The 26,451-nt window shown below is 41.0% G+C and overlaps 2 protein-coding genes across 3 annotated transcripts; one reads left to right on the top strand and one right to left on the bottom strand.

The window, feature by feature from the left end:
* The first annotated feature begins 2,179 nt into the window (after positions 1-2,179).
* Positions 2,180-18,913, top strand: LOC136428612 (mediator of DNA damage checkpoint protein 1-like). 2 transcript variants are annotated; one of them, XM_066418257.1, is made up of 26 exons: positions 2,180-2,316; positions 2,931-3,014; positions 3,267-3,383; positions 3,642-3,737; positions 4,158-4,262; positions 4,646-4,726; positions 5,202-5,367; positions 5,733-5,816; positions 6,234-6,458; positions 6,778-6,852; positions 7,107-7,165; positions 7,452-8,273; positions 8,635-8,892; positions 11,424-11,660; positions 11,946-12,047; positions 12,412-12,517; positions 12,738-14,038; positions 14,297-14,353; positions 14,558-14,660; positions 15,048-15,145; positions 15,667-15,735; positions 16,059-16,158; positions 16,600-16,755; positions 17,129-17,154; positions 17,379-17,539; positions 18,209-18,913. In XM_066418257.1, exons 2-26 carry the CDS (start codon positions 2,931-2,933, stop codon positions 18,300-18,302), a joined length of 4,782 nt encoding a protein of 1,593 aa, XP_066274354.1. In that variant the 5' UTR covers positions 2,180-2,316; the 3' UTR covers positions 18,303-18,913. The 2 variants fall into 2 exon arrangements, with proteins under 2 accessions (XP_066274354.1, XP_066274353.1); XM_066418256.1 differs by having other exon boundaries at positions 4,637-4,726.
* Positions 18,731-26,124, bottom strand: LOC136428614 (gonadotropin-releasing hormone receptor-like). Its single transcript, XM_066418258.1, has 5 exons — positions 25,884-26,124; positions 23,121-23,294; positions 20,917-21,075; positions 20,260-20,461; positions 18,731-19,752 (listed from the first exon to the last, which is right to left on the bottom strand). The coding sequence occupies exons 1-5, from the start codon at positions 26,112-26,114 to the stop codon at positions 19,262-19,264; spliced, it is 1,257 nt and encodes a 418-aa protein (XP_066274355.1). The 5' UTR covers positions 26,115-26,124; the 3' UTR covers positions 18,731-19,261.
* Positions 26,125-26,451: the final 327 nt, after the last annotated feature.

Raw genomic sequence — 26,451 nt, 5'->3', positions numbered from 1 at the left:
TGATACAGTATTGTATCAGACAGTTCTTCCCTTTATGAGATAGTGATTGCTGTTGGGTACACTGAAATAGGACAAATTTCATGTACCTGATACTATTTTTACATAGTAATTTTCCGCTCTGTGCCAGAAAGAAGATTGGATTTTAATCAGGTCAAGATAGATGAGAAGAGATGGGAAATTGGATTTATAAACTGTGCAGGGAGCAGCTGAGGTGGTAGCCCCGGGATATTAAGTCAAATTATATGACATCAGGCCACTTTTGTCTTGACATGCTTACCCTGGGAGTCCAGACATCGTAATCGTCGCGCCACCGAGCACCGCACGCGCTCCCAAGCTTTCTCGGCCCACCCTCCCGCTGCCCCCCGATATACGTATATCGGCTAGCGGAGCTTGGGTTTACAGCGGAGATTGGAGCGGGGTCGGTCTTCGGGGGGGCAGCGGGAGGGTGGGCCGGGAAAGCTTGGGAGTGCTTGCGGTACTCGGTGGCGCGACGATTTATACGGTGTCTGGACTCCCAGGGCATGACATGGTCAGATAGTAACATACCTGTGAGTGCATGTGATATTCCATATATGTATAAAAGAACACATGTAACATACTTGTGTACTCTCAATAAATCTCATTAAATAGTGTAAAGTTTTATTATTACCTTCGCCGAGAAGGTTATGCAGAGGGTAGCGTTTGTGTGTATGTATGTGTGTATGTAATGTACAACATAACTCGAGAAGGCTTGGATGGATTGTCTTGATATTTGGTAGGTGGGTAGGTCTTGATGAGACTAGGAAATGATTAGATTTTGGGTCCCCTAGCGGCTTGTTATGGTACTGCAGCGGAACTTCCTGTTTTGATATCTCGTGTTCTGGACATGCTATGGAACTGATTTTTGAGTGGTAGATAGCTCTTTGGACAGAGAGTAAGTGGTATGGGTTTGGGCCCCCTAGCGGCATTTTTGGAACTGCAGGAGCAGGTTTTGCATCTGACTTTGAAAGGGAATAACTCAAGAAGGGCTTGATGGATGGCAATGATTTTTGGTAAGTAGATAGCTTGAGTGATGATGAACATGATTAGATACTTTTTATGCAAATCAGTATCTAATTTGCATAATTAATGAGGAAAGTTTATACATCCGCCAAATTCCATGATAGGACTCTGAAACATGTGACATATGTAAGTGAGGAAGAGAGAAATATTAATTGATATGAACTATGTAAATGAAGACCTCATTTGCATAATTAATGAGAAAATACTATAACTCAAGATGGCCTTGATGGATGGTCATGATTTTTGGTATGTCGATAGCTTGTGTGATGCTTAGAATGATTGGCCGATAATTATGCAAATCAGATTCTAATTTGCATAATTAATGAAGCAACTTTAAAAATCTGCTTTTTGCCATGATATGACTATTCAAATTGTAACTGAGGAAGAGAGGAATGTTGAAGATAGAAAATATGCAAATGTGGGCCTAATTTGCATACATAAATGAGAAACTACTATAATTCCATACTGGTAAATGACGGAAATTTCATGCATTTAATCCTTTTTTTGTGGCATCGGGAATTTATGTGAATGTGAACATCGTTGAATCAAATTATGCTGATAAGGGCCTCATTTGCATAATTGATGATCAATATTAGCATCACCTTCTTTGTTAAGCTCATACTTTGTTAAGCTCATACTTTGGACATGTCATATTTTAAGACAATCAACTGGTATGATTTTTGTTAATGCTATTTCAATAAGATTTTTGTTATTTATTGCAAGGAGGTTAATGTTATTGCGTGACAAGCTTCTGGCCCGATCACCCGCCTCACACCAAGAGATTATGTAACACAGGCTCATATCTTTTATATCCTTGGAGTTTTGCGTCTTTATACTTGAAAATATACATATGGCCGCTAGGTGGCTCTACAGGCCCAGACATGCCTGAACCAAGCTGAGAATTTCGCGCCAAAAATACAGACGAAACCATTCTAACCGCAGGGGTGCAGATGATATTGTTAACTATCATCAAGAAGGTCAAGTCTCGTTTTTATTATCGATATACATATACGATTCATATCATTTGTTTCACCCAAACTTTGAAATAAATATGAAAGTGTGTGCGCATCATGTCAACTTTGGAACATAATGGCGGCAAGGTACATTTGACCAATAATTTGACTTACCCTATTGTCGAATGGTATCTTCTGAAAGAGCTTCAAAACATGGCGGAAAAGAAGTGGAAAGAAGCTGAGTGTCGTTGATTCAGTTTCGTACTTACGTTCACGTTGCTGCTAACCTGGGATCACAGTGCACAGGTTAATTTTGAGAAAGGTAAGGATTTTCTCTTTATGATTTTTTTATTCGTTGGTTACCGACTTAAGAGGGAATTTGAATCCGATGTCTAGTGAAGCTACAACTTTGCCCCCCCCCCACCTTTTTGGAATCCAAACTTTTCAAAGCAAATAATCATCTATACAGTGCACAATATTAGTCTGTATTCACTATGGTATATGGGGAACTATATGATGTCCCCTGTGAAATTTGTGCCCTGAAAGGGCTGATTCAGGATTGTTTTTTTGCAGTCCAAGGACAGTCAAAGCGGAACCAAGCCGTGAACTATCGATCTTTTATTGATGAACTTAATTACCTTATTTGCATATGTGTAGAATATCTAGTGCGGAGGGGGTCCCCGTTGACCTGTAACTTTCTAGGGAACCTGTTTATTACAATTATGATAACCTGGATTATGGTTCCAAACTAGTTAAACTGTATCAAGGAACACAAACAAATTTGCTTCCACAAAGGAGAGATCTAGAAGCAGCTTTAATAGATTAACATAGACAGTGGCTGCTTGTCAAATGTTTATTGGAATACGGATCTAACTGATCATTCATAACAAACAAAGCAAGAGTCTGTAATATGATATTATTTATGTATCTCCACAGATGGATTTGGACCAGACGCAGGCCATTAACTGGGACCAGTATGAGGACTCCACTGATGACGAACTTGACAATGATCCCAAACCTGTAAGAGAAAGTTTTTCTAACAATAACACATTTTAGTATCTAGTGACAAACTCACAGAGTAAAAAAAATGGTTTACATATACAAATGCCAAGTCTTTTTAGTCTATGAGAGGTGGAAAAGGAGCAGTCTAAACTGGAATTACATCCTACCTGACCAAAAACTCTACTCTACTCTATGGACCATGGAGCATACATGTACATTGAATGATAATAATGATGATAACGCTATGTTTATCTTTCTGACTGTTTCAAGGTGGCCCACCTGAAGGTGCTGTGTCAGAGAGGGTTCCCTGAAACTCTCTTCCCACTCTACCAAGGAGACAACTTGATTGGGCGTAGTGACACATGCAATGTTCATGTCCCTCTAACGGTGTGATATCATTATTGTTTCAAAACAGTTTTTTACTATTAGCCCTCAGGAAGTATTTGGGACCCAGGCCTCATTCAAGATACTATCTTTTTCATATGAATACTGTATAGTGCATGCTAACATTTCTTGACAATGCTCCTTTGAAAGTGGTATGAAATAGTCTGTGCTTTTAGTTTTACATATCCTTATTGTAAAGTATTGTATTGTGAAATGTAGTCATAGTTTAAATGTTGTGTATTGTTTGCCTTTCTCCCATAGTCATTATCAAAGAAGCATGCCTGTATAGAGGTTCGTGGCGACACCCACTTCATATACGACTGTGGGAGCAGAAACAGGACAAGGCGTGGAGAAAAGGTTTGAAACCAACATTAGCTAATTTGTCATATGTGCCAATAAAGGGATGATACTATAGATGAGATTAAAAGGAATGCATGTACATGTACTGTCTTTAGTTCCTTAAAACTGTAGCAGGATGTATTGAAATCAGGTACATGTTCTGCTTATCTCAGTTGCAAACAGGTCTTATGTGCCTTTTTCACTCCAGTGTTGATGATGAGGCCACCAAATTTGGTAACATACAAGATGTTCTTACTTCTTTCATGTGAACATTTTAAAAAGCCTGAAAATGTGCTTCAACCTTTAACATACATCTATCATCAGAAATAAATACAGCACTTAATTCAATTCATGAAACACATACATTTCTTTTTGGTTTCACCAGTACACTACACTATGACCTCACTTCTGAACCCTTCTGACCTTTGCCCTCTCCAGTTGTTCCTGGTGCCGAACCAGCGTTACGAGCTGCAGCATGGCGTGAAGCTGTACCTGGCTGATGTCAGCTGCGAATACGTCCGGGAAGAACAGCCTGCTGTCCAGGTGGGTCAGGAGAGTTGGGTAGAATCTTACCTTTTATGGTGCTGTGTAATACTACAGTCACAATTGGAAATTGGAGCCCCGCTTGGTAGTATGTGGACTGGATTTTGTCACTTTGGCATAGCCGGGTCCACTACTTTTTGGCATAGCCAGGCCCACAAATGTTTTTAATTCGGACACCCGGGACTAGTTGACAAATAGACCCCCCCCTCCCCGGAAGCTAATACTAATAGTGAGAACACCCTCTGTACCCCCTCCCCCTCGTGAACTGTGACCGTTGCTAAATGGAGTGACATGAACAGCTTTCTGTAGACAAATTACAGTACAGCAAGTTGAGTATTTCATGTAATGTTACATTGGACATAAGTGTATCTCTCTACCTGCAGGAAGCTGTTGACGACTCTGGTTCAGAGACAGGATCGGAGTCTTTGTTCACTGGACTATCAGAGGAACAGCAGCCAGACAAGGTAGTATTGATACTTAATTTCAAAGTTGAACGCAGACAAATGATGGAATTCTCAACGCACACTGACTCCTCTCAAGGTAGCAAGTACATGTATTTGTAAAACAAGAATGACAAAACCAATGAAAATTTTCAATCCGTCAACCTAGATACTAAAGTTACCAACCTATCCTTATCAGTTGGTTATAGGATACCTTCATTTTGGTAGATACATGTAGGTGTATGTTGATCAATGCTAGTTACCTTTGCCGAGAAGGTTATGTTTTGCACAGTGCTCATGCGTGTGTGTGTGTCCTTCAGTAAACATGATAACTCGAAAAGAAAGCATACTTGGTAGGTGGGTAGGTCTTCTTGAGACCTCAAAATGATTAAATTTTAAGGCCCCTAGCAGCTTGCAGGTACTGCAGCAGAACTTCTGGTTTTAATATCTCGTTCTTCTTGATATTGATAAGTTTAACCTTATGAAACTTGTTTTCCAGCAGCCCAACCTGATTCCAAAGACCCCGGCTGGGCCGACGTCAGAACAGACTCGCCTGTATGTAGAGGAGTCAGGCAGTGAAGGGGAGGGGGGTGACAGGAACGGTGTCAACACAAGCGACTTCATCGTACAAGACTCACAACCTACTCCACAACCTGGCAAATTGGGTGAGCCTTAAGTTCCTTTTCTTAGTATAATTATTTTTTATACTGCAATTGTCACCTGTATCTGTTATGCGTGTATGTATATATTTATACATATAATGTCACGAGAACATGCTTGATGCTATTGAAATTTTGTAGGTGATGTTACAGGTGTCTTGCTGGTTGGATGAACCTGGAATAGTCAGATATGTAAGTATTCATGTGACAGTTTATAATGTGTTGTTGCATCTGATGAAGTGACAATGGTTACATATACAACTCAAAATTAACTAGCAAGTTCAAGGTTCCAACATGGTGGAGAACGCTTATGTCATAGCCATTTGTGTGCTAACTAGGACTTCTTCTCATTCTATATCACTTCTTTTCAGCTATTCCCTTAGTATTTGGTAGTCCTGGAAATGAAGAGAGCCCCATTCAGAAGTCATTTGCAATCATTGAGGACAGCGAAGAAGGTACGGAGATGAGAATACCTTGCTGTCCAGTGTAAACTATCAGAATACATGTTCATGTGATCTGAAAATGCATTTTTTTTTTAGATAACACAAGTGATATTAGCACATGGAAACAAATGATATTGACTATCATGGTATGAGAAGCCATATTTCAAACTTCTTCAACTCCTGTCATTGAACAAAATACATTAAATTTTGTAGAAACTTGTGAGTTTTAGAACAAACCTTGGTGCATAATGTCAGATGGAGGTATTGTATAACTGCCTGTTCTGGAATGCCACCTAGTGGTTCAGGTTAAGATTGCATGATGTTCAAAAACATTCTAGATGCACTTGATGTCACCTGTACTAGCTTTATCATATTTCTCCAGGCTTTCCTTTTGGTGTTTACATTGGAAGTTCCTTTTCTCATCCACAGAAGATGATGATGACAGGCCTCTCCTCGATGACACAGACATCGCCAACGCAGCCACTCAGGCGTACGCCCTCAACAGCTCAGCAGACTCCCGGGACGACGAGGATTCTCTCCCTGATATTGCCATGGAGCCGACACAAGCCTATGTCTTAAACAGCTCACACGAAGAGGACAACTTTGCTGACTGTCCAACACAAGCCTATGGCCTGGACAGTGACACAGACATAGGTAAAACCAGTTTTTTTATGTGGTCCATTTTTCCAGACAAGTTACAGATCTGATCTAGAGTTAGATTTAACCAAAAAACTATGTGAATTCATCTACACATGTTTTAAGATGAGAGAAGTCATGTGTAAATCATAGATGAAATATTATAGTCTCCTTAGTATTTTCGTGACATCTTAATGTGTTTTTTTGCTTAGTTGGGCATGAATATGCAATAAACTTTTTGCTTAGTTGGGTATGAATATGCAATAAACTTCATTGTTAATTCCAGTCTGTAGTCTTCTTCTGTCTTGCCTTTGATTTCTTTACTGGCTAATTTCAGAGGAAGCCGATGGCGCAACGTCTGCTCCTACCCAGCCAGTTGAAGGACAAACATCTAAAAGAATTGCTAATAAAGGTACATACCAATAAATTTTGTTGTTCTAGTTACAAGAAAGTAAAGCATATGGTCATATAATTCCAAAACAGCCCCGTCCTGTTCCCACTTAAAATCTGACGTTAATATCTTTTTATTTGCTGCCATACATATACATACAATTTTTAATGAGCAGATGGAGAGACTGATTGTGATGAATAGATCAGTAGGTTGTACTGTCTGAGATGTAAGATTTTGTTTACTGACTTTTTTCATATCGTACATTGTCTTTGCAGACAGGGAAGCTACACAGGAGTGCAGTGAGGATGATGTACCTACAGACGAAGTCACACAGGTGAGAATCACACTTTTTTGTGTGTAGGAACATGGAAATCACATGCCTAAAGAAAGTCAAAAAATGTAGCAAAGCTGGATGATGGAAAGTATCAAGTGCCATCATTACATGGCATATGGAGGATGTCAAAAATATTAAAGACTGATGTGTTACTTGAAAAGTTTTGTGAAGTTGAAATATTTTCGTACAAGAAAAAACAGTTACATGTATTGCCTTGTTCCCCAAAATGTTCTAAATTATGATATTTGTGACCTTTTTGTGCATATATATAATCTTTCTTTTCTAGCCATTACAAGACTCTATTGACAAGAATGAACCAACTCAAACTGTGGGGGAGACCTTACCATTCACTACTGACCAGGATGAACCCCCTCCCACCTTACCTGTCCACCCCCATGGAGAAATGGAAGGTACCCTGCCTGTTGCAGCACTAGGGGATGCTGGGAAGATAGACGAACAACCAACTCTGATGATTCTCAGTGAAGAAGCAACTCAAAGGTCAGAGGGGAATCACAAGACAAATGAGTCAAACAAGAACAGAACAGGCAGCTCTCAAGGATTTGTGACATCAGAAAACAGCAGTAAGCCAAAGACATACCCTTATGATACTGATTCAGAAACCGAAAAGGGTGCTTTTGAAGAAGCCACCCAAGCATATGCTCTAGAAGAAGAAGATATAGAGGAAGAGATGACACAGCCCAGAGGAAAAGAAGAAATGAAAGAACAACAGATTGACGATGCAGAAGAGGCAACCCAGGCTGACAAAAGTGAGGAAGAAACACTAGAACCAGAGACACAGTCTTTTGAGGAAGGGGAGCAAAATGGACATGCTTGTTTTTCAGAAGAGACAACTCAAGCTTACAACAGTGCTGAGGACGAGGCAGTAGAAGAGACACAGGCATTCGGTGAATCAGAGGACCAACAAGGAAAAGATTCAGACATTGAGGAAGCAGAGACTCAAGCTTATGGAGATGAAGAAGACACTGATGAAGAAACAAAAGCTGTGAGCAGTACTGAAGCTGATGATGACTTTGCCAACATGGAGACACAGGCATATGGAGAGGAGGAGGAGGAGGAGATTGATGACTTAGCCAATGCTGCAACTCAGGTTTGTCTACTGTCTGGCACTGTTCTGTATTTTTTATTTGAATTAACACCAACTCAATAAGAACCCAAACAGCATTACATGTACAAGCCTTCTACCTTTGCAGTATTTACAAGTTTGACTTAATACATCATGCAGCCAACTGTAAATCAAGGAAGTGGAGATATGATTTAGTTAATGCCTATCTGCTCTATAAAACACCTTTCAGGGACATAAGCATTCCTAGAGTCAGTTAGACAAAAGATCTGCTACCAAATCAGTCTGTATCACATAACATTCCATAGTCTCCTGCTATGGAAAGTGTGAAATTGGACAGACCCTCATCCAATTTCAGGGGCTTACCTTCATCACATGTTGTCCGCAGGCCTATGGATTGTTCAACCAAGACGATGAAACTCCAGAGCCTGATGAGATGGCCACTGCTGAGACCTTGGCTTATGGTGAGGAAGACATGATGGCAACACAGGCGTATGGGGTGGACACAGACACAGACGCAGAACCAACACAGGCAGACAGTACAGAAGAGGAGTCCCGAGGCATTGCTGAATCACCAACCATGGCTTATGATGACAAGCTTGGTGAAACCCAGGCTTACGGAGTTGAAGCAGAGGACGATGAAGAGGTATTTTGTAAAGCCATGTTGATTTGATCATATGGATGACATCCTTTGGAGACCCCAAATATGATGCAAGCTTGCAAATTAAAAAAAAGTTTGGCAAAAAATATAGAGTGCTTGCTTTGCTGCTGTAAAGTAGGAAAGTTGTTATCACTTGTATTCCTTTAGAAAACTTTCAAAGGATTGGGTTTGATGCAGGGCTCTAGCCAGCGCCAGTTTTGCCGTAAATTTACGGAACTTTGCTGCGTGTTACGGAAAAAATTCAAGACCAATCCGTAAACCTTGACGGAAAAAAATCGGGAGAAAAGATATAGACAGGGCTTGAACTTTTTCAAAGATCTCCAGAAAAGAAGCGGAAGTTTGAAGCGAGGTCGATTCAGGCCATTTCTATCTTCCGCCGGCGGCAGGTGACAACCTCAAGGTGGCTTTATAGCAGACAAACGGAGGCGCGGAGGTTGCCAGTGGTTCGTGGGCCGAGAGAAAATCAGCATCGTGTGCCCCCCTCCCCACTACTAGTGCCCCACTACAATTCTGGCCGGTCGCATCGGGCTGACGTTTTTTCGGCTGTTTTCCCCGGTTCACCGCTAGTTATAGCCACACAAAAAATACTCCGGTAGTTACCAGGCTTTCCGTATTTTTTTGGTAAACATTGTTAAAGTTTTACGCCGAGTTACACGCACTCTTCCCGCGAAAACTGGTGTTGAGAGTTTTAGACCTCAGAATCAGATATCATCTAACGTTGGGTAACATAAATTCGTGGGGTACTTAAATTCGGGATTTTTCGAAAACGGGGTATTTAGGGATATGTGCTAGATGCAACATCAGTAATACCGCTAGAAATGCAAACTTGACAGACTAACGTATTCAGAACACTGTCTGAAAACTTCGATAAGCATGCATTAGAAGGCGACGAGGACAAAAACTCTCCGTCCCTTATTGGAACAGTCTGAGGGCTTCGTGGGAGAAGCACACTACATCGTTGTCGGCTGGTTTATAAGACAAATGTCACATCCGCTTCCTGCTAAACACAATTATTTACAAGACAACTTATTTTCTTAAAATTGCTGACCTGCAATTGGACTCTAAGTGTGATCAATCATCAAAACCCCTCTTTGTTGCTACAACCTACGGCACGTGTATTTTCCCGCCGCCATATCATTACCCAGAATCCTGTTGTCAAGCAGACGACAAAGGTTTGTGAGGAACACTTTTTTGTCTAAATGTTGCGTGTGATTGTGGACTGAGGACGATATTTTCCTCAAAGTTTGCTCCTAACTGACAACAAGGAATACATGGACATAGTAGTATTATCAATGCTACGGCATCCGGCTAACTTGCCATGAATAATGTACACGTTGCCATGACGGTGGATGTCGACTTTGACGTTCTATAGCTACCGACTCAACACACGGGTTGTTCCCGTAGGCCTGATGTGTGCGGTACGGCCGTTTTTTCGTGTATTTTTTTTACTTGGACACGTCTATATCCATAGCACTCTCCTCAAGCCAAGGATGGAACGAATAGCTGCTGTATAAAATGTGATTAGCGGTAAGATATTCAAGACGAATCTTCTCTCCCGAATTAATGTGCCCCCCTGTCCGACAGCACCGTAATTGTGCTTGCGGCGGACGGTAGTTTCAAGTTGAAATATTATGGTGTCAGCACGACTAGAGACAAAATCTACCATATATATGATTAGTGCAAAGATAGTACATGATACTGACAGAATAATAGAAAAAAAGGATGGTTTATTGTTCCGCTAGATTGATTTCAGTCAACCATTATCGGAAAAATCCCGAATTTAGGTTACCCAACGTTACCAATAACAGCGTTCGTTCACGCCGCGTCACGGAAAATCGACCAATGACATACAAGTCTCGCGGTTCACGAGAGGCGCGAATCCGCGAGGTTTTATCAGAAATTGATATTTGGTGCGAAGATGGGGCTTGAATCGACGAATTTTGATCAAATCAAGTGGAAGTTACCGGAGAAATCGACCATGGAAAACCCGGAAGGAAAATATTGAACGTCTTTTAGGACGTTCTATACAATGTAGGGTGTCTCATTTCCTACTATATTTAGTACAGGGCGCAAACGGGACCGGTACGACGCGTCGACCGGTGTTGAAAATGTTTTATTTCTGCCGACTTGAATTCACGTGTATATTTGTCAAATAAATAAGAAAGTTTTGTGGTGCTAAATTTCATTTATTTGCCGATTGTATACAACGAAGGCCCAATTAATTTTTCACCCAAACTTGCCCCTCAAAATGCTGGAGATAGCGTTTCAGAGGGTCTAGATTTAAAAATTTGCCTCGCGTCTTCGGCGCTCGATATGTTAGGTTTGTACAAAATTTTAGGGCTTACGGGATAAAATTTCAGGCTGGCTAGAGCCCTGGTTTTATGTATGAAATTGATTGGGTCTTTTAATAATTTTGTAATTTTTTATATACATGTCCTTCCACACAAAGCAATGTATCTGAAGTACAGTATGTTTAGTATATATCATGACATGTATGTGTGTGCTTGTGTCTGTAGGTTGTTCCTGAAACACAAGAGGATGATGGAGTCGTGGCCACACCCATTCCCCTCCCCCAGCTGAAGTCAGCCCTGCACAGTCCTGACCACCCCAGAAGGCAGGTCAACAGGGTTGGCTTTACCAACAAGGTTCAGGAAGTCGAGCCAGCTGCAGATCCTGAAGACCAACTTGTAGAGACTCAGGCTTATGGACTTGATGAGGATGAAGAGACTGATGCAGTTGTCAATGTTACTAAGGTATTATGAAGAAGGGTTCTTATGTAACTTAGATTGTCCTTGCATTTGAACAGAAACAGATCTTTGCTCAAAAGCCTCATGTGTCTTAAATTCTGTCAGTCCCATAGTTGTGGTCTCTCATAAGTCTACCATACTTGACTTCCATTTTGTAAAGAAGATAGTTAATAGGACATAGGGAGTAGCTTTGAACACATACAGCCAAATCTGTTTCTAATGGGAATTTTAAGAGGTCCTGGAGGTACATGAATTTTTATTTCAAGTGGTACATGTATGCTTTTTATACAGGAGTCAGAACAGGATGTAGAGCCAGCCGCTGCCTCTGAATCTGATAATGAACTTATGGAAACTCAAGCTTATGGACTTGATGAAGGAGAAGAGGCCACCAAGGTACGGCAATATTGACTGATTGTTCCCACATATCCCATCACATCAAATTGGCCTGGCCTGCACATGTTTACGGTTGAATCTGATTGGCATGCTGTTGTTATCAAGGTGATTTTTGCTGGCGTAACGGTAATTCATCGTGATCTGTACTGTTGGTAATTGTGAAGGAACCTGTCACACTAGTTGAAAGAGTGTAATTGTATGATTGAATAAGCCTCCTCCTGTCCCTCATGTGCAATTAGATGAAGTTTGGCTGGTGTAGTGGCTTATTCTTATGGATTTAATGACCTTGTTGTTTAAGTCACTGGAAGCTTATGCGGTAAAATGCAGTCAGTTATATTAACGATCTGTCTTCTTGAAATTCCAGGAAGACGAAACAAATGAGGAAGTCATTCCTGCCAAGTTTCCAGATGCAGGAGCTAGAGCTCTGAAAGTAACCAAAGGTGCAGAACCAGAGAAAGTGGAAGATGCAGGTAATGAAGTTCTCTGTATCTCAGTTAGAGGCAACTGGATGTGCAAAGTATAATGTATACTTGATTGAATGACTTGTGAATTTACCAAGAGATAAGAGGCTAGAATAAAATTGAATGATAACAACTACACTAGTTGCTTATGATTTTCACTTACTATGAATAGCAATATCTTTCCTAGATTTCATGTAAAACATGGAATTATTTGTTTCTTGCTTTCCAGGAAGGAAAAACATAAGACAGAAACGAGGGGGTAAAAGTTCATCGGAGGAAAAAACTTCTGCAAAGCTGGAAGAGACCCTCACAAGGAGAAGTACCAAAGGTCACAAACAAGAGGACCCTGCAGACACCGACAGTCCAGCTGCAAATGTTCCAGCTGAATTGGCTGTAGAAAAACCAGTAAGGTTGGGACGTGGGAGAAGGTCAGCACCTGTAAAAGCACCTGCAGAGCCCAAAGGAGGAGAAGCAGAAGACAAGCCTCCACGTCAGTCGACCAGGAGAGCCGGTAGGCTCCAGAGAAAGGAGGACAAGGAAAACGGGGAGGAAGTCCAGCCAGGTAGCAGCGATAACATCAAGAAACCAAACACAAGAGGTAGAAAATCTGAACCTGCTCCAAGCACAAGTAAACACGAGGAAGAAACTACTGGTAGTGTTGATACAACAGGTGATAACCAAGATGAGGACACTGATAGAGTCCTGCTCCTAGACATTCCAGAGGAAGTAACAACTGGAAAGACAACACGGAAAGGACGGGGAAAGAAATCTGAGCCAGCAGCTGCAAGCAGTGCGCCAGAATCCACCAGTAACACAGGCAGGGGTAGAGGAAGGAGAGGGAAAGAGAACGACACAGAAAGTGTTGCATCAGACATTACAGATGACCTAGAAGAGGCAAGACCTTCAAGAAGATCAGTGAGAGGGAAGCAGAAAGAAACAGTCAAGGCTAAGCAGGGAGAAAAGCAGGAAAGTAGAAGGAGAACAAGAGGAAGAGCAGCTAAGGACGAAGACGAAGTAGAACAGACAGGTAATGATGATGAACAAAAAGAGGTTAACGGTTCTGAAAGCATTCGCAGCGATGCAGCAAAGGGTGAAGAGGAGGGGACAGTGGAAATGAATGCTCCAGAACAAGTGCCAGCAACCAGACGGGGTAGGGGTAGAAAGAGTGTGGCAGCGTTTACGAGAAGAGGTAAAGCAAGTGCTGTTGAGGAAAGTGCAGAGGACAAAGAACCTGTGGGTGTCAAAAATGCAGTGCCAAAAATATTTGTCAGTGAAGAAGCCCCTGGACCAAGTGGCAGACAGTCCAGGAAACGGAAAGGAGCAGCTGTGGAAGAAAATGAAACACCTGCTGCTGGCGACGGTGAAACGAAAGAGGTTGAAGGAAACCAGAAGCCCAGAGCAAAGAGAGGACTACAAGCTTCCAAGGAAGAAACCAAGGAAACAGCAGAAGAAAGCAGTCAGCCAAGGGGAAGAGGGAGGAAAAAGACCAGAAGTGGACAGAAGAATGAAGGCGGAGAAGAAAATACTTTGGTAAGAGTGTATCACTAATATACATATGTAGTCTCATCTCCGCACAACTTGTGTAAAGCAAGTGCTAGTAACTGTTATATCTGTTATACATGTATTGTCCTGACATGTACTTGACTGCAACCATAACATACTCAATGTTATGGTTGCAGTCAAGTACATGTCAGGACAGTTGTCTATAATTATATGTCATCTTTGTATAAAGCTACAACAAGCACTTTTCTTTAATTCATATTTGCCATTTTTACTCCCTGTTGTTAGAGCGCCACATCACAGTCTATGCAGGCAAGCACAGCCTCTGAGAATGCTGATCAACAGGTACATCTCTGCTTTCTATAGATTAACATATGATTTGCCCTCACCAGTTTCTGCCGCATACATGCTGTAACTTCTAAGCACCAGTAATATTTGTGCAGCTGACATGGCCTTCACGTTTTTATACCGTATTAGACAAGATATGATGTAAAGGAAAAAATGCTGTGACACCTGTAGCATTTAGCTTTCCTTGCTGCCTTTCTACAGGAAGCGGCCACAGGCCGCAGACGTGGCAGGAGTGGTCAGAAATCTGCTGAGAATGCAGCTCCAGAAGTGTCCGCCAAAACGACTCCACCTGATGCACCTGACGGTTGGTACATGAATTGATGTACATAGATGTAATTATACTGTTTGGTTTTTATAGAAAGATTAACCTGCACTGATAAATGAAATGATTCTTTGTGTCATGGAAGCTCATCTGTGTTAGTAGTAATCATAGTACAATGCTAAACTTTCTTCCAACACTTAAGTATACACAGTTCAAATTTTCAACAAACTTCATTGATCCTGAAGAAGGCAACAGTGGTCGTTGAAAGTTTGATCCGTGTATACCTTGGTGTTGGAAGAAAGTTTAGCATTGTACTATGATTCTTTGTGTCTTTATCTTATCTGGCCAAAGCTCTAATTGATCCTTAAGGGCTGGTTTGGATAGAGTTTGAAAATGTACCTTTACTTCTTTCTCATTGTTCCCTCCCAGCTCTAAGCAGTCCCAGCCAAAGGACCAGGAGGGCCATCTCTGGAGACAGTAAACCCAGGATCATGTTCACTGGGGTGGTGGACAGGCAGGGGGAAAAGGTGAGTACTGTTGGTCCTAGCTTAGTTCATAGAACCTCATCACTGTGCCTGGTCTGTCCACACGCTTGGTACATTTTACATGTCTTTATTATTGTCTTAAAGCAGTCTCAATGGTGATGAATAGTTTCTTACGACCTGAGTGGATTTATTACTGTTGTGCGAAAAGAGTAATGATGAAATAATGATCTGCCAAAGACAGTTACAAGGAGTAACTGCTAAGAACAAAACATTTTGCTGCATTGAATTGTTTTGTGGAATGAATGTTACCATCTGATATCAAATTTGATGGATGGTATATTGATTATATCAAGTCATATTAGAATACAACTCTTTTTGATTTGTATTTCCAGAGTCTAAAGTGTCAACATTTATTAATGTGCTTGTTTTGCTGAGCAGATAACAAATATTGCCATCTGTGTCGGTGGTACAATGTGTTCTTTTGTGTCTTATTTCATTAATAGGATTTCATTGTGCTTGATTTACATAAATCTGTCATTTGTGTTCTTTTGTGTCCTGAATAGATAGTGAAGGACCTGGGAGGAGATCTGGTGGATTCTGTCATTAACTGCACACATCTGGTGACAGACAAGGTAGTTATGAATTTGATATGCCAAATGACAAAAACTCAAGCATCTGGATGAAATTTTGAAACAGACTTTTCAGACAGCCTCTGCTGTCTTTCGTCAGTAACTAAAGGGAAGAACTAGAGAGCTAGGTTTTTTTACCAAAACTCTGAATCGATATGTTAGTACATGTAATTTGAGTTTATTCAATTCATAAAATTCCATTTCATTTCTGTCATCTTTTTCTAATCACAAAATATCTCATTGTTTTGCTTTATTGCTGTATTTGTACCTGCCATACCTGTATCTTATGGAATAGTTGCTGAATTTCCCTTCTATTAATTCCCCAGGTGAGAAGAACAGTGAAGTTTCTGTGTCTGCTGGCGCGGGGTCAGCTGATCGTCAGCACAGACTGGCTGGACAGGTGCAAGGACTGTCGGACCTTCCTAGGTGAGGTCATACATGTACATGTAGCTCAGCTCTATGTGTGTATTAGCAGAAGTGGTTGTCTTCTCACATTCTCTCTAAACAACAAGGGCTTACCTAACAAGAATATCTCGTCATTTGCGTAACAAAGCTTCCAAAGATGAAATTTATACGTCAATTTTTTTTTTCTAAAAATGCATGTTTAGGTGATTGTTTGATTGATAGATTGATGACATCACATTTAAATGTTTGATTTGCTATGAAAGTACTTTATTCTGAGTTGATGGCGTATACTTGGGCAAAGTCTGTGCCTGTGTCACCCACTTGCTTCTTCTGTGATGTTTTCTTACATTATTATAGTTACTGGTATTACTATCTCAAACGATGATCATGCATACTCTTCATGTCTCTTCATGTCTGCCAAGGCACATGTACTGAACCTCTAGGCCATGCATGTTTCCACAGATGCCGCCCCCTTCATGATAAAAGACCCAGCTACAGAGAAACAGTACAACTTCTGTCTGGCCGCATCCCACGAGAAGGCTCGGGAGGCGCCCATGTTGGAGGGGTACAGAGTACATGTCACTGCAGGGGTGAGACCTGACCCTACTCAAATGAAAGGTAAGGCACATTGTTGTATGTTTAATGTGCGCTTATGTGCATTACTTTTTAGTCACTTGCAATTAGTCTTCGGCATGGATTTGTATTAAAGATCTTTATCATATGATATGAGAAAGGATGTAATAAATACTCATGAAGCTATTAATCACTGCCAATGCCACATTAGATGATGTTGGACTAAAGCCAGATAGTGAGGGAGTGAGTTGCTATGAGTTAGAAATTCATCTTGGACTACTTGTGGCTTCTTGAACTCCAAACATGACAAGCTTAAAAGCCTGAAGTTTACATGAGAATTACAGAATGATATAGGAATTGTTGCTCTTTCCATTTAATATTAGACAGTGTGTCACATGTTTTCTGTTTCTTCATCCAGATATTATCAGCTGTGCAGGAGGCGAGGTACATATCTTCCATTCTTAATAGTGTTGACTTTTGACCTTTTTAAGATTTTGATAGCACAACTTTGATAATTTTGATGTCACATCTTACTGTGTATCTTACACTTTACAGCTATGATTTTGTTTCCAGCTCTTTTGTCTTTCCACTGAGTTTGCTCAAAAATGTTTTGTATTTCATGTGCTGAAATAATCCATCTAACATTGCCCTCTTTTCTCCATGCGAAGTTTCTGAAGACGATGCCCAGAGCCCTCGCAGACGGGACAGTGGTGGTATCGTGCGAGGCTGACAGGAAACAGTGTGAAGCGGCTCTGAAGGCCAGCGTTCCTGTCGTCACTGCGGAGTTCCTCCTGACGGGAATCCTGCGCCAGGAAGTGGACATTGAGGCATATCCTTTGCACAAAAACCTCAAATGAGATACTTTAAATGCATTTAAGTTCGCATGGTTTTTATTTCGCGTTAATGCCAAAATGGTTTGGTGGTTTTGAGTTTGCAGCAGCACCACAGTCACGTACTGCTACGGTACTGGGCAAAAATGTTCACGGTGGTTTTAAGTTCGCGGGGAAACCACTGCAAACATTTCTGCATTTACAGTAAATGTAATTCTAATTCAATCTATACCCCTGGATTACAATATGAAAATATCAGACGTTTCAGATGTCCATCTTTTATCAGTGATTCTTTCATTTTCCATCACTGATGAAAGATGTTGGAAGGACATCTGAAATGTCTGATATTTCCATATTGTAATCCAGTAGAATAGATTGAATTAAAATTCTATTCTTCAATTTCCTGGATGACTGATATTCACATACGTCTCTCAAATAAGATAGCGTCTTGAGATTTCATTTAGAATTCAATGAGTTCTCTGTTTTGAGATGAAAGAATCTAGAGAGCTCTGCTAATACATGATGCTGTTATCCTCAGCTGTCCATCATCAGCTTTCGATATCTGATGTGGATTTGATTTTCATTCACAAGTTTGCTTAGTGTTATATCTGGAGTTTTATTGAAAGTTGGTACAGATTTTGTGGGGATAACTCTTTAACCAGGTTCACTCACAGACTGTTTGCTGACTTTGACAGAAGTTCCAACAAGAGGAAGAGTACTACACCAGCAGCTGACACTGGCAAGAGATCCAGGCGCCGATAGGTTGTGACCAGTCCTAGTATTTAACTGTATCTTACACTTGGCCATATGGTAGCTGATAACTGAAGTTACTGCGTCTTTCTTTTGACAGTCTCATTGTTTCGTAGATGCTGATAAATTAGGTACATGTTTTGTATTGATAATACAACAACAATCTACATCAACATCTGAAGTTAAGTCGTAAGATAAGATATTAAAGTGTTTGAAACTGTTGTAGATTTAGCTGTTAAGTATTGTCCAAGGTAAACCTTAGGTTTCTATTCTTTTAAAGCAACATGTAGGAATGTCAGTCTGCATCTTTTAATATTTGAGCAAGCATTCCAAAAAAGACATTCCTAACCACATTCCTCTTTGCTCAGTATGCATCTTTTTACAATAACTTATTTCAGGGTTGGAGTTTTGGCATTGAAATAAGTTTTGAGAGATCCTACCAGGCTTGGAAAACCCATGTTATAATTACACTATAAATGTATACACCAGTTCAACTAAAGCAAACAGTCACAGAACTTTCAGTGTATACGTACATGTATGTTTTAAATTATAGCGTGCACAACAAACATCACGATGTACTTGTTACATGTAGTACCAGTAGAATAACTCTTTTGTATAGGGAATAGTTTGTCTCGATTGTCATTCTTTAAAATTCTGTGCCTCTTTTTAAAGATTTTTTTTTTCATATACAAGATCTTATGTACAGAAGAATCCTTTGAGATATATCACAAGTGCCACAGTGAAAGTTTACATTTTTTATCATAATCAAAGCATTGCCACCAACACCAAAGAGAGTACATCTATGTACTACAGTCCTATATTGTTCATAAGGTAGACACTTTCATACTTATTTGAAAGTCGTTATGTTGAAAGAACTATATATCTGCACATTCACATCTTCATGTTATATAGTTTATATTATGATATAATATATATGAAGAGAGAGAGAGAGATACAGTTCCCTCTATGCATTAGATGATTCCTGGTAGTTGGTCCTGAGTCACAATCCTGGAAGAATTCCTGCGACTCACTTCAACATAGACCGTAGGCGTCAGGCTGTTGAGTCTGTCGCGCTGCTCGCTCCTTCTGAGTGACGTCATCCGGGTGCAGGCCGCAGCCTTGGTGGAGTCCAGTTTCCTGGCGTACTCCTCCGGCTCCAGGCAGGCCTGGTACCAGTTCACCAGGAACGACTTCCCCGGCTTGCGCGTCACCACGCTCTTCCCGTACACCACGGGGTTGACGCAGGCGTTGGACACCCCGAACAGGTACAGCACGTCGAAGATGACGGGGTCGATGGGGTACTCGTGCTGGAAGAACAGGTGCCACATCATGACGCAGTAGAACGGCGTCCAGCAGACGAAGAAGGTGGTCAGGATGCCGGCCGCCATCTGTAGGGTCCGCACTTTGGCCTTGGAGAAGAGTCGCTCCCGCTGCCCGGTCTTGTTTCCAGTCTCCAAGTTGTCTAAAAGAACAGACACACGAAGGATAGGGAGTAGAATCTTTAGTGTGCCCCACGGAGATACATACTAGTATATGTAGCTTTATTGTTCTCGTTTGCTGAGCGTTGTCGCAGTGTGGAATGGGTATGCAGATTATGAAAAAGCTGGTAATGTTTTCCGACCGCCCTGGGAATATTGCGTATCGGGGCAATTGGGCAGATAAAAAACGGTATGTTCTTCCAACCCTAGAAAAACTTCGGGAGATCGCAATGTTTCCCAGCCGCCTGACAGAAAAACGATGCAGCTAGAAAACTATCCCAACGTATGCGTACTAGAAGATGTGGTATAATTTAAACTTATTATAGTATCAAGTTTCGGGGGGATCCGGAGGCACACGAAAAGCCACATAGGGTTCTGAGCAAACCGCATGTTTTTGTCCGGTATTCCATATTGTTTTTGATTATTTGAACATATGCAAGCAAACAATAAACAAAAATAATGAAATGTTTGGAGATAAGAATGCTCCTCACTAGTTCCTCTCCAGTGCCTGAAGAGGCTGACGAAGATGCAGACGTAGCAGGCGACCATGATGACCATGGGGGCGGGGTACATGACCACGAACACCAGCATGTTGTACAGGTCCTCCTGCCAGTCCGCGGAGTAGAAGTTGTACGTCACGCACTGCTGGAACCACGGCGCATGCTCGGGAATCTCCACGTGGAAAATGACTGCCTGGAAGAACATGATTGTTACACAGAAATTCAGAGAACTTCTGAAAACATGAACTTTGTATCTTTTCCCTACGCAGGTATCTGCCTATGTTTAAGTCATGAACTAGGCCAAATGGACAGCAGGACAGTGTTAGACAACAGTCTATGACAAGAGAGCCATGTATGTGTATCATAGTATGTATCATAGTGTGTGCATGTATTACCTAGTCTCTACCAGACTAACTATGCCGGCTATAACGTTATAGGAATAATATTTGCCAGGGAACTTTGGCCACGATAGGGTTACAATATGCGGGGGAAATATATACCTTACGGTGGACTTACTCTACTGGCCAATTATTCCTTTTTTGCCGAATTCTACGATCTATAGGAGAGTCAGATGGAGGCAATGTATTTCCCAGCATCTTGGCATTTATGTTGTATTGAGGTCACCATGATAACATTGAGATATCGTACCTGCGGTATGCAGAAGATGAGACTGAGAGCCCAGGACACGATGATCATGCTCCGTGCCCTCTCGGGGGCCTGTCCCTTCTTCAGCGGGAATGCGATGGCGACACAGCGGTCCAGACTGATGCACACGGTGATGTAGGTGGACAGGTACAGCCCCAGCATCTGTGAGGTCAGCGAATAACTTTTCAGCATACAAAAGATTTACTGCCCCACAGCTTCCAGCTGAGACACTTCTCAACTGTGTACTTTTTAGATTGTATCATTCTATTAGTGTTCAATTGTTGCATTCAGTGTAATTGTAATGTTGAGTGGTCCGCAACACCAGCTAGTCTGCCTGGCGCTCCACTGTGTATTGTCGTGTAGCAATTTTTGATAAAGAATAAAGCATACTGTGGTACCCATGTGAGAGGGGACAGGGCCGTCTTGCAGATAATTGCAAGACTTTAGCGCCCGACCATGTCGATCAACGATGTTTTTTGCGTTTCGGCGCATGCGCGCCGAAACGCAATGTCCTGGCTTTTACCTTGCAGGCAGGCAGGAAGCAGGGAAGGAAGGAAGCTTGGTTCAACACTGTGTCGCACACAATAAGACCTTATATGGCAATACGTTCTCAAATCCTTGTATAGCCGTTGCCTTATATGGCAAGGGACCACGAAAAGGCAGGCAGGCTACATTTGCATGACACACAGGAGGGCGACCGCATGTAACTGCTACAACTGTTCGGAAATATCATTGCATTGTGGTTTCGGACTTTGATATCCTGAAAAATGACCATATTACATCTATTCCACAAGATTGCAGAAGAAAAAAATGATTTCGTCAAGAAAACGACCAAAAATCGGCATAAATAATACCACATAGTGAGGTTATAGCATAACGTACAGAGGAACGAATACGTACCGCAGCTTGGCCTATCTGGCTACGCGAAGCACTTCGGACCCAGAAGATCCCGGTTCGTATCCGTTAATGGATTTTTTTTTCTTTTTAGATATTGAATATCAAAAATATATATTGATATTATATTAATCAATCAATATCATATTTATGAATATCATTTTTTCATTAATAAATAAAGAAATATTTTATATTTGTTATTTTTAAATATTCATTTAATATATACAAGGCCTTTGTCTTATGAACAGGACTTCATAGATTCCAAACCCGGCATTCGAATTTTTCTGTTCATTGTAATGGAAAATACCGTGCAGCGGCTCCTATGCGCGGTAAGATGATTCTTGCAAAACACTCGCCACTAAACTTCTATCCCCGATGTAAACAGAGGCTCTTGATGTTGTTTGCAAAACAGCGATCCTTTGTTACAGTAGCAAATGCTCCATTGTTCAGTATCGACTTCATTCAGACAACACGGACGTGGAAAGTGGCGCCGCTCGGCACAAAACTATGGGAATTTTCATGAATTTTAGCACAATTACCCAGGAAAATAAGGAAGAAATGTTGTAAATGCGGAAACCAGAATAATACGGATGAGGTAGCTGTTGATTTGTTTGACATTTGGTAGTCATTTTAGATAGAACCTTAGCTGTTATGAACTTCTATTTCACTTAATTATCATAGTGCTGATGATTCAATGGTGCTTCTTCAAATTTTATGTTTTATTGCGTGCCATGTACATAATTACATTGATAGCTTTTATAATGAGCCTATTGTACATTTTACAAATAAGTACAAGTTGTAGGCCAAGACCAGCTTTTTCAAAAGCACTTAAGTTAAGTGACGTAACTTCAAAATTGCTTTCCCCAATCTGCCTTTCTATATTAAAACAGTACTCATTTCCCAAAATGACAATTTTTCTTATAGACTGAACAGCCCTTGAGTGACACCCTCTGGCAGATTTTACTTCAAGTAAAGGGAAAAGACAATTCACACTCATAAACGTAGCCTAAACGCCAGCTTTTTTTAAAAGCTCTTGTTTACACTACATTTGTATTCATTTCCAGCCTTCAAATATTTCATTAGTTTTCTTCGCATAACAAAGAAGAAAGGACATAATATAATTGGCAACAAGAGGCGTGCAGTAGGAGGACATAAGACAAAGGGACTTATGCTTACCCTCCTCCTTTATATTAATTTAAAAGTGATCACTAATTTGATATTGATCAGAGTATATTGTGAGTTTTATAACTGTTGCGACAGTTTGTGCTATTACAACCTTGCCACGACATAATCACGTCTTGGTGAAACCTCACCTGGCCGTACTTGACGATCCTACACATGGTGTCCCCCGCCCACCACGACACGGTGTACGCCCAGATGGCCTCAGACGGCATGGTGATGCACGTCACCAGCAGCTCCCCCACCGACAGGTGCAGTAACAGCAGGTAGATACCGGACCGGCGCCGCAGCCGCAACGTCGCTCGGGCCTGTGGATGGTTTTGGAACGTGCGAAAAACAAACGGTTATTCTCCAAGCAGATGTTCCGATCGGGGAGCTAGTAGTAGCCGCAATTTCTAACGCTGCCTTCCCTCCAGTGGAGGAAATTGTTTGGAGAATAAGAAACTGTATCGTATTGATTTGTTAACTTAACAACAAATTAATTGCACGTAATGCAAGCAAAAATTGTGGAAGAAGGGTGTTGATCGGTTTATAGGCCGATCCTGACTGTCCATTACAATTAGCAGTTCAACCAATGAGAGAATGACACAAGTTCTTTTTGACCGATGAAAGAGTGGATGGATGTCCGTCAAATAATTTGCATTTCTATGTTTTTATTTTGCAACTTTACATTTTGACGGAGGTAGGTGGGGCTACCGTTACCTATAGTCTTGAGTGAATATCGACGCTTGTGTTGTTATAACAGGCGCGTGCCAAAATCTCTACAAACGGCGCCGGCCTGTCTGAAGCTTCCCAAAACAGACTTGTTATGAGAAGCTGGTATTAAGTTTGTATCACACAAATGGATTGCCTAATGAAAGGGTCCTTCTGATCTTGATTATTTTATATGAAACAACATGTTATTCAGATCCATCACTAGCTTCATTATGTCATTAGCGAGGGTGCGCTTGGGAGCAAAGACTAAAATGCTGTGACCCGCACATTACGTCAAAAGCACAATTATTTTCAGTAGTTATTCTCATGATTCATTTCAGGGTAGATATCTATCTGTAAAGGCACAGCAGAAAATGGGAAGAGCACAAGCAAGTAGGGTAAAGTGCCACTCGTTCTCTACAGGGAACAATAGTGAGCCTTTCCTTTCCTCTGGGAGGGGAGTTTGGACTTACGTTCAAACTATGTTATTGTTATGTATTTATTCATTTACTCTTCATAAGTTTGAGTGTGTTGTTAAATATTCTGTACATAATGTACACGTGGCGGCGAGAATATAAGCTGTGTACAACTTGAGTTCGCCGTCACTTTGTCTTTGTCCATTCATTTGTATTATTTGATGTTTCTTTGAATGAAATTTATGATGAAAAACAGTGAGCTGTTACCCGGGCAATCCCAGACTATTGCTTCAGCACTCATCTTCAGGAACAACAGCAGGCCTTTACCCACACAATCTCAGACTATCCGCTACTGTGTTATTAATGAATTAACCCTCATCCCTAATGACCTTATCGACCTGGCAAATGGAATTACAAGACCTCTAGCTGAAGTTTGACCTCCTCCATCTTCTGTAATTGATTGTTTTATCTGGATGGCACGCCTTGTTGAAGCCTTAAGTGCAATTTGCTTACTATGCTCACAACAGAATGAATATTTTTAGATGCTGACCTTCATACAAGTACGCTTTAGAAGCTGATACAAGTTGTTAATGTTTACACGAAACATGGAAGTCGTGTACTGGACGACGAACGAGGCCATAACATAACATATGATGAAGTACACTGAGATTCCAATGCTATTTTCTGACAGTGCATAATCAGAGAAATGAGCTTTCTCCTTGGTGCTGAAATGTGGTTTGCTGTACTGTAATGTACTGCATATGCATTGTACAGTATTGCACTGTACTTTATTGCACTGTATTGTACTGTACTGTACTATATTGTACTGTACTGTACTGTTCTATATTGTACTGTACTGTTCTATATTGTACTGTACTGTACTGCATTGTGCTGTACTGTTCTATATTGTACTGTACTGTATTGTACTGTATTGTACTGTACTGTTCTATATTGTACTGTACTGTACAGTACTGTACTGTATTGTATTGTACTGTACTGTTCTATATTGTACTGTACTGTACTGTATTGTACTGTATTGTACTGTACTGTTCTATATTGTAATGTACTGTACTGCACTGCACTGGAAGAAGTTAAGCCCTGCAAAGCCACTTGGTCGCGACGGGCTTAAGAAAAGTTCACGTCTCCAGAGCAGTCTTTATCTCTATCGTCTCATCGTCTTATCTTGATAATCTCTTCTTTCATGGCGAATATAATAGTTGACAAGTTTTAGAAAGATCACTACGGAGGAAACCGCGAACCGGGAATTATCTAATTGCAGAATGAAAGCCTTGGGTCATTACAAAGTCGCGCGATCGATTTCTAATAAGCCTTTTAGAAACGATTCTGCTAAGAACTAGATTGGGTGGTACTTTGTGAGACGTTCACCTGGCTTAAACCATTACAAATGTTGTTTTTCCTTCTTGAAATACGGCCAGAGCTAGACGTGATGCATTGTCTCCCAAATTCATCAATGCTTAATTGTAAGAACTCTTCGTAGAAAGAGTCGGACTCATTTAAATGGCAATAGTTCAACACGTTACTCTGGTACGTGACTAACTGACGAAGCTTCATCGATATTTGGCGAGCTGACAGTGAGCAAACAGCAAAAGTTGAACATTCTTGAATTTTGTGTGTCCAACAAAGAGACCAACAAATACATGAGCGAGCGAGTGAACCTGTGAGGCATTCTTATGTGTTTGAAACATCATAGCAAAGCATAGCATAGTGCCCGAAGACATAGTTAACATTTGCTGGGATGAAGTAGGAATATTGAGAACGTTAACGTACCATGAACAGGTTGCCTATGGCTGCGATAACGAACAGGACACAGATGATGACGATCTTGATCAGGGTCCAAGTCGTGAACTCGGGGAGATCCAAGTCGATGGTTGTTTTGTTGTTTCTTGCCGTCTCGTTGAGTAACTCCTGAGAACTCTCGTTGAGGAAGTCCTGCAGGAAGATGTCCTCTCGGAAACACGCGCTGTCGTTTTCGGTTCGCGGTGGTGGTGAAGGCGACATCGTTGCCCTGCTGCGGTTACCTGAAGTAGTGGTTCAGTTGTCTCACTCTCGGTTGTTATGCAATTATCGAATTATTTCTTATTTTAAAAGAAATTACATTGCAAACATTTGTAAAGCATTGTCGCAAAATGCTGATAGCTTTTTTTTAAAGCTGAAATCCGCCCGCACTGTTTTTGGACACCCGTAATATTTTTTTGAACCAATCAAACATGTAGTGTTGGCGATGAAACTAATTTTTGATGATTTCTTTCGTGATTAAGCTTATTTCATACAGCTTCAATTTTTCATTAAGACTGGACGAAACACATGGAAATTGTATCAAGTTCCAGCGCACAAA

Source organism: Branchiostoma lanceolatum, chromosome 2, assembly GCF_035083965.1.
Source record: "Branchiostoma lanceolatum isolate klBraLanc5 chromosome 2, klBraLanc5.hap2, whole genome shotgun sequence".
Taxonomy (NCBI): domain Eukaryota; kingdom Metazoa; phylum Chordata; class Leptocardii; order Amphioxiformes; family Branchiostomatidae; genus Branchiostoma; species Branchiostoma lanceolatum.
Note: the sequence above shows the minus strand (reverse complement) of the source record. Positions and strands in the feature narration are given on the sequence as shown.